At 58.5% G+C, this 7,368-nt stretch overlaps 3 protein-coding genes across 3 annotated transcripts; 2 read left to right on the top strand and 1 right to left on the bottom strand.

Annotated features, from left to right (window-relative positions):
• Positions 1–23: 23 nt before the first annotated feature.
• Positions 24–1,195, top strand: PHACADRAFT_246868 (uncharacterized protein; the record flags this gene model as incomplete). The annotated part of the gene is made up of 6 exons (XM_007390137.1): positions 24–88; positions 147–482; positions 534–612; positions 667–737; positions 793–849; positions 908–1,195. Coding segments are annotated over 6 exons (669 nt in total), but the record flags the coding sequence as incomplete, so codon positions are not given.
• Positions 1,196–1,618: 423 nt separating this feature from the next.
• Positions 1,619–2,650, top strand: PHACADRAFT_82296 (uncharacterized protein; the record flags this gene model as incomplete). Its single annotated transcript, XM_007390136.1, has 2 exons — positions 1,619–1,903; positions 1,943–2,650. The coding sequence occupies 2 exons, from the start codon at positions 1,619–1,621 to the stop codon at positions 2,648–2,650; spliced, it is 993 nt and encodes a 330-aa protein (XP_007390198.1).
• Positions 2,651–2,733: 83 nt separating this feature from the next.
• Positions 2,734–6,553, bottom strand: PHACADRAFT_203900 (uncharacterized protein). The gene is made up of 7 exons (XM_007390135.1): positions 6,113–6,553; positions 5,992–6,022; positions 5,859–5,929; positions 5,342–5,758; positions 4,838–5,251; positions 4,453–4,766; positions 2,734–4,347 (listed from the first exon to the last, which is right to left on the bottom strand). The coding sequence occupies exons 1-7, from the start codon at positions 6,144–6,146 to the stop codon at positions 4,078–4,080; spliced, it is 1,551 nt and encodes a 516-aa protein (XP_007390197.1). The 5' UTR covers positions 6,147–6,553; the 3' UTR covers positions 2,734–4,077.
• Positions 6,554–7,368: the final 815 nt, after the last annotated feature.

Below are 7,368 nucleotides of genomic sequence, written 5' to 3'. Positions count from 1 at the left end.
CACTCCTGATTTGGTCTGATTAGGTCTACGTCGCCGGCCCTGCAAACCCTGGAAAGCTCGCCGTGATCTGCGTCTTTGACATCTTTGGGTGCGCTCTCACCACTCGCATTTCAGCAATGGCATGCTGACTGCCCTCGGTGCACAAGCTTCAAGCCGCAGACCCAGCAGGGTGCGGACATCCTTGCCGAAGAGCTGGGGGCTCAAGTATACATGCCCGACTTCTTCGAGGGCGACGAGCCCTGGACTCTGGACAAGTTCCCGCCGACTAAGCCGGAGGACCAGCAGAAGTTCCAGGAATGGTTCGCCGGTTTCGCGAACCCCGCCAACCATGTCCCGCGCGTCATCAAGGTTGCTGAGACTTTGAAGAGCGAGGGTGTCCAGTTCATCGTTACCTACGGCTTCTGCTGGGGTGGCAAAGTTGCGCTCAGCGCCGCGACACAGCCCGGAGGCTTGATCGAAGCGGTCTCATGCATTCATCCTGCGTGTGTATCTTGTGCCTTACTGAGTTTTCATTGTCTGATTGGCCCATATAGCATGCTCTCGGCCGCCGACTACGAGAATCTCAATGTCCCGGTCGGTTTATTCATCAGCAATGATGAGCCGACGGAGGAAGTAAGTACTGCACGGATCGATCGTCTTCTCGGGACTCATTCTGCTTTTGCACAGTTCGAGAAGATTCAGAGCATCTTAGCCAAGAAACCTTTCGCTGACAAGAACTCATTCAAGCACTTTGACTCGTGAGTCCCTTGTGGTATCCGGATCTTGTACCCCGTTCTGACCGCTCGGCTACAGTTTCCACGGCTTCGCTGCTGCGCGTGCGAACCTCGATGACGCTGATAACAAGGCTAAGTGCGTTATCTCGGTTTTCGAAATTGACCGTGTGAATGTGCTGATGTCGTTTGTCCAGATACGAGTCGCTGTACAAGAAGCTTTTGCACTTCACGAAGAAGGCCAGCGGTCAAGAATGAGCAGTGACGCTGTAGTCTTTGTTTTGCCACACCGACTGCGACATGCAAATCAAGCTACGAAGGAATCACATTGTACAGAACAAATGCTTAGGCAAGCAGAAACATCTAAGATGCACAAATACCCAGGCAAATTGATGGATTGAGACCTCAATGCCTACTTGAGACTTGATATGAAACGGCTGTGCGAGGGAGCAGGCAGGTACTGCAACGCGTATCTTCGAAAATGACAGGACCTTCACACTTTGTCTGTAAATATGTTACATGAAGATCTATGACTCAGCGGGCTCCGTTTCGGGAATTTCCGACTAGCTGGTGCCCCATTGACCTTTGGGGTCAGACGACAACACTCTTAGTAGCTGCTATTGTAAACCCCCATTCTAGTTTTTTGGACTGCTCCGACATGCCATGGAGAATTATCCTGATAGTCCCGCTTCGCGGCAGATGCTTGCGCGTCTCGCTGATCCGAATCTAAGCCCCCATCCGCTCTGAAGCTCAAGCTTAGACGCCTCCTACGCAATGTTGGTGTGAGACAGACGGGACGTGTTTCCGACCCGGATAAGTATGGCTCACTCAGCAGCCTTCCCTGGGCTACTGTCGTCTCCCCGGCGACGGTGTGAACGTCGAGCGCAACGTCCGACTCGTCTGCAGCGATGACGACCCATCTCACGCACTCATCCTTCTTGGCCATCCCCCAGGAACTCACCGAGCACGTCCTCAAGTTCTGCGAGCCGCGGGACCTCGCCCGGTTCGCGGCGACATGCCGCCCGCTGCGCGACATCGTGTACAACGATAACGACCAAGTTGTCTGGCGAGTGTCCTTCCTGTCCCACCCATTCGATGACCCCCGCAAAGCCCTCGGGAGCTCTCAGCTGTCCACTGCCGAGATAGACTGGAGAAGCACGCTGCAGCGTTGGCTTCACGCCGAGAGCGCGCTCGTCTCCCAATCCATCGCCATGACCGCCGTATTGAACGAGGACAATGCCGCCGAGCTTGGAGACGAGGAAGAGGACAGGCCGATCCGTACCGCCCTCCGCGTGCTTGTGGCAGCGGTCGTCTCCGCTCTGCCAGGCCGCGAAGGCACCTCTGAGAACCTGCGATGGGTCCAGAGCGTGCTCGTAAACTCGCCACTGTTCTGCACTGAGACTTCATCCCCTTCCCGCGTCGTGTCTGCTCCAGGCAGCGGGCGGCAGCTTGTCGCCCAGCTGCGCTGCTACCTCGCGCTGTCCAGCGAAGATGGCGAGACAAAGGAGAGTCGGGTGCGTCTCGCAAACCTGCGCTCCGTGAGCCGGTGTTACGTTTACGACCTGCGCAAGTACAAGTCTGACACCCTCTGGGGCCCCTACACACTCGACGCGAGCGGGCGACTCCGCGTCGATTGGGAGCACGTGAGGCATATACAGAACGTCGTGCTGATGAACTTGAAGGACTTTCCGGATAGCTGGAAGAGGGTGTGGCCTGAGTGGGGCTTGCAGTCCACCAGGCCGTACTCTGCGCCGGATGCGGACAAGAGGAAGCCGTGGGATTGGGCTGGCGTTGAGGGGAAATGGAGGAGAGTTGTCTGCTTCATGGATTACAGGTCAGTATCATTGCCAATAAGCCAAGTTTCCGGCCTCATGCATGATTCGGACTACAGGGACCTCTTCAGTACGTGCACTATGACGAATCTAGCCAAGCTTGTCTAATAGCTTCCCTTTCATTCGTGCGAACAGCTTTTAACGTATGTGCCCTCTTCTGCGACAAAACCAGTAGTCACAAATGCTCACCGCAGACCCACGTTGTTCCTTTTCAGTTCTCTGCTTTGAACGCAGGGCCACTCAACCCCAACTTTTTCGACGAAGACTTCACAGAAGCCGTCCGTCTGATGGAAGTCGACCTCAAAGTCCTTGACCCACCCGACTCACCGATGTCGTCTCCCGAGCTTGCCTCCGCGAGCAGGTGTGCGTCTTCACTCTTCGCGTCCGGCCCCGGCCCGGCGTCGGTGAGGGGTGACTTCGATTCGTCGTACCCAACGATCCGCTTCGAGGGCTCGTCGAAGGGCGTTCACAGCGGCACGTCCAGGATCAGAGGCACGGTTCAAATGATGCGCGACGGCACCGTGCGCTGGAACTTTGTGAGCACTGTACTGATGTTTCTCTCAATCTTCTCTTCCTCGCCCTGCTCCCTCTCCCTTTTCCTCGTCCGTTTCCACCTCCCCCCCCAATCTTTCTGTTTGCTATTCGACCATGCTCACGGACGCGTGGACTGACTAGATTTTGTGCGTGTCGACTGACCAGGTGACGTCGTACGACGACAGCGCAAACAGGTGGAGGTACGTGCCCCTCTCTTTGTGTGCTTCGCCAGCCGGTGTGCTTCGAGTTTGCGGTGCTGATGCGCGCACACATGCGAGATTCAGCGCCGAAGCCGTGCAAGTCGGTAACGTGGGCTCCGCCATGGGCATCGCCGGGATCTGGACAGTTGCTGTGCACGAAGAAGGCATGTCTCTTCAGCTCAATCCTCTGCACTCTCTTGACTTGATTTTCTTCGTTTCTAGTTGGGGATCCTGCAGGTACGCACATCATGACTTGTGGTTGTCATGTGGCCACTGTACTGACCGGCTTCCGTCCAGGTCCTTTCTGGATGTGGAAGGCTCCCGACAGCCTCCCTAAGGACCTCGAACAGCTCACGCTCTGAGCCATCGTCCCACTTTCTACGTTGACTGGCATTCATCTTATCACTCATCATCTCAAATTGTGTATCTAGCATGACGAGCCTTGGACACGCGATAGATGCTCGCACGGAATGAAAGTGTACTGTCTATTTTGCGAATGAATCAAACCTAGTTTGAAGTATCTCCCCATAAGCTCCAGTCTCGTTGTGTGAAAGTAGGTCATGACTCTATGTATATATGAGATAAATGCTAACACACCATTAATACACCCAAGAGAATTACATCCAAGAAGAACTTGAAAGCGTAAGCGATCGTGAGATAGATATTCAATACCCAATAAACATGAGCAAGGAGACGATGAGTTTTGCCCGGTCGCGTGAGAAGGGGCGGGTCAGTCATGTCAGTTCCAAATCATCCCCTCCGTTCGTCCTAGGTCTCCAACAGACACAAAGCCTCCTCTCCCTACACGGCCTCCTCGACGGGCTTTTCAGAGACGACCCCGAGCGCGTCTTGCGGCTTCGTCCCCACCACCGGGGCACGTTCGTGTGCCGCCGCCGGCGCGTGGTGCGCCGCGACGTCGGGGTGGCCGTGGCGGTCGCCCGCGGCGGTGGGCGTGCTCGTGCCCGACTCGGAGCCCTCGGCCTTGCCGCCGACAGCGGGCCGGTGGTACGCCGGTGTCCAGTCGCGGTAGTCCCTGCGGACCTCGACGTAGTCCGAGACGAACTCGCCGATCTGGCGAAAAAGAAAAAAACGAGGAGGTGCGCGCGCGCGTGTTAGCGCCAGCTGCATTGTCCCCAAGTGGGGCGTACGAAAAAAAAAGGAGGAGGAATGACCCACCTGGACGTCGTCCATGCCGAGCGCCTCCTCTTCGGGCGACGCGCGGAGGTGCATGCCCGGGACGAGGTCGAGCGCCTTGGCGAGGAGCGCGGTGACGACGAAGGTGTAGCCGACGGTCGCGCAGACGTAGGCGAACTGGACGTAGAGCTGGCGGTAGTGGTGGTTGAGCCAGCCGCCGGGCACGGCGCTGACGCCGTCGAGCGCGACGAGGTTCTTGTCCGCGAAGAGGCCGTTGAGGAGCAGGCCGATGATGCCGCCCATCGCGTGCTCCGCGCCGAGGTCGAGCGCGTCGTCGATGCGGAGGTAGAACTTGACTGTGCAAGGGGGCGCCTGTCAGGGTCAGTGCGCTGCGGAGAAGAAGAAGAAGAAGGGAGGGGATGCGCACGTTTGGTGGCGTAGTTCGACACCGCACCGACGATCGTCCCTGTGATGACGGAGGCCCAGAGCGGGACGTAGCCGGACGTGGGCGTGGCGGCGACGAGGCCGGCGATGGTGCCCGAGCAGAAGCCGACCATGGACAGCTTGCGCTCGACGCGGTAGTCGAGGAAGCACCAGACGATGCCGCCGAACGCGGCGGCGATCATCGAGTTCCAGATGGCGAGCACGGCGCGGAGGTTCGCGCCAAAGGCGGAGCCGCCGTTGAAGCCGAGCCAGCCGAGCCAGAGCACGAAGGTGCCGAGGCCGACGAGCGAGACGTTGTGCGGCCGGAAGTTGAGCAGCTCGCGCTCGGTGCGGCGGCCGAGCACCCAGGAGTACGCCAAGCCCCCGATCCCGCTCCCGATCTCGACGGGTCCGCCACCTGGGTATAAGAAAGCGTTAGAAACGCAACGTTTGCTATTGAGAAGAAAGGAGGAGAAGAAGAGAGGCGCGAAGTGCGCGCGAGACGGACCTGCGTAGTCGAGCACCCCCCACTTGAATGCCCAGCCGTTCGGGGCCCAGGCCCAGCACGCAAGAGGGCAGTAGACGAGAGTCATCCAGAGGAAGCTGAAGACGAGCGCGGGCAGGACGCGTCCCCGCTCTGCGAGGGCACCGACGAGGATGGCGACGGTGACACAGGCGAACTCCATCTGGTAGAAGGCGTAGAGGAGCTCCGGGATGAGCGGGGAGCCGGGGCTCGGGTCGGCGAGCACGCGCTGCATGCCAAAGTGGTAGAGGTTCCCGATGAAGCCGTTCGTCGCCGTCGAGGAGAAGGCGAGGGAGTAGCCCCAGAAGTACCACTGGAAGATGGTGACGGCGTTGCTCGCGGCGACGATCCATATGAGGTGAAGTGCGCTCTTGCGGCGGGAGAGACCGGAATAGAGGAAGCCTGCGGGGGAGGGAAGAGAGGGCAAGAGATAAGGAGACCGGTGAGCGCTGTGGACGACGACGGAGCCCCGGAGAAGGGCTTGACGAGAGCGTGTACGTACCTATGCCTGGGACCATGAAGAGCACGAGCGCGCCGCAGATGATGATAAACGAGATGTCTCCGCGGTCGAACCTGTGTGAGACGAGGAACGATAAGGCATGGAGGAGAAGGCGCTATCTGGGCCGGTTACTCACTGACTGACATCGACGGCGGCAGATAGGGTTTCTAGAGCGTGAAAGGGACGTGGATCAGACGTGAAATTGGCTCGCTGCACGGGTGCAAAAGCGCAAATCCCGGCGGTTTGATACAACTCACTTGGTGATATGCCTGGAGGCAGGTGGCGGTCCATGGTTGGCTTCGGGACAGGGAACAGACGTCAGGCGATCGTAGAAGCGGCAGCACTCGCAGGGGCAGATGCGCAGGCAGCACGCGTCGCGAGTGTCTTTTTAGCTCGAGCACAGGCTGATAGCCTGTGGTGGGGCAGTGCGGGGTGGGAGAAGATAAAGGCGGAGGGGAGGGGAAGGAGGTGAGAGGTAGGAGGAGGTAAGAAGAGCTATGGCGACGAACCTGAGCGGTGGGTCAATGAGAGCACTAGTATAGTTCGTCCCCGGGTGAACGAGAGGCTGACGAGGGGGAGCGCTGTCCAGGGAGTGTTACATGCTCCCCCTTGCCGCCGGTGTCGACGAAGATCAGCCAATAGACCACCGTAAATTTGCCAAGCGGAGACACCGACTGCCAGTGACGACTTTGCCGCCGAATGTTCGGCGTCTAGCACAGAACCGCGCAATTTGCGCCAACCCTCAGCCGCAAGCATTTTTGGTCCCATTTCCCGAGGCAGGGACACGCTAAGCTGATCGGCGGGCCGCTTCTCGGTCGGTGGCGATTCGGAATTCGGGCTGTGTTTGGCAGGCAGCGCCACAAGCTCCCTCGTCTGCCTGGTGCTATCCCACATTTGCCTGCCAGCCACAGGTTCATCCCATGGCCCTCACCTGCCAGCCTCTCTCGGGGACGCCAAGCGTGCGCCAAGGGAGAAACGTTGCCCATCCGGCTGCTTATCAGCGTCGTGTGACTCGCAGAGATAAGGACCCGCTACCCTGCACGCTGCGGAGCTGTCCCGGATGGTAACTGCGCTCCACGCCGCGAACTAGGACAGTGCGCAAGCGGTCCACTATCGAACTCGGTTGTCCAGCCCCTTGTGACCTCACAAGCCCCAGCCATCAGCGAACTTACGACCTCCCGAAAGCACGCTAGAAGGCGGTAGAGATATCTCAACGCCACCCAGTCCTCGCACACGCTCCAGCGCGTGAGCTGCTTCGCCATTTCCATCTCTTGCCACAGTACCTCGCACCCGCGTGGCTCGTATCAGGTGCGAGGCGTCGACCAAGCAACTTTGAGAGCGTTTCGCGCTCAAAACTCGTCTCGCAGCCTGCAGTTCCATCTCGTGCTTTGGGCGCCGCAAAGCAATTTTTCTGCCATTGCAAATACTGGCATGTATCGATGTTCACATGAACTTTGACTAGCGGTAAGAGTCATTGATACATTGTCGTGAGACTATCGCAGATGGATAGAAG

The sequence above is a fragment of the Phanerochaete carnosa genome (assembly GCF_000300595.1).
Source record: "Phanerochaete carnosa HHB-10118-sp unplaced genomic scaffold PHACAscaffold_1, whole genome shotgun sequence".
In the NCBI taxonomy this organism is placed as follows: Eukaryota; Fungi; Basidiomycota; class Agaricomycetes; order Polyporales; family Phanerochaetaceae; genus Phanerochaete; species Phanerochaete carnosa.
Note: the sequence above shows the minus strand (reverse complement) of the source record. Positions and strands in the feature narration are given on the sequence as shown.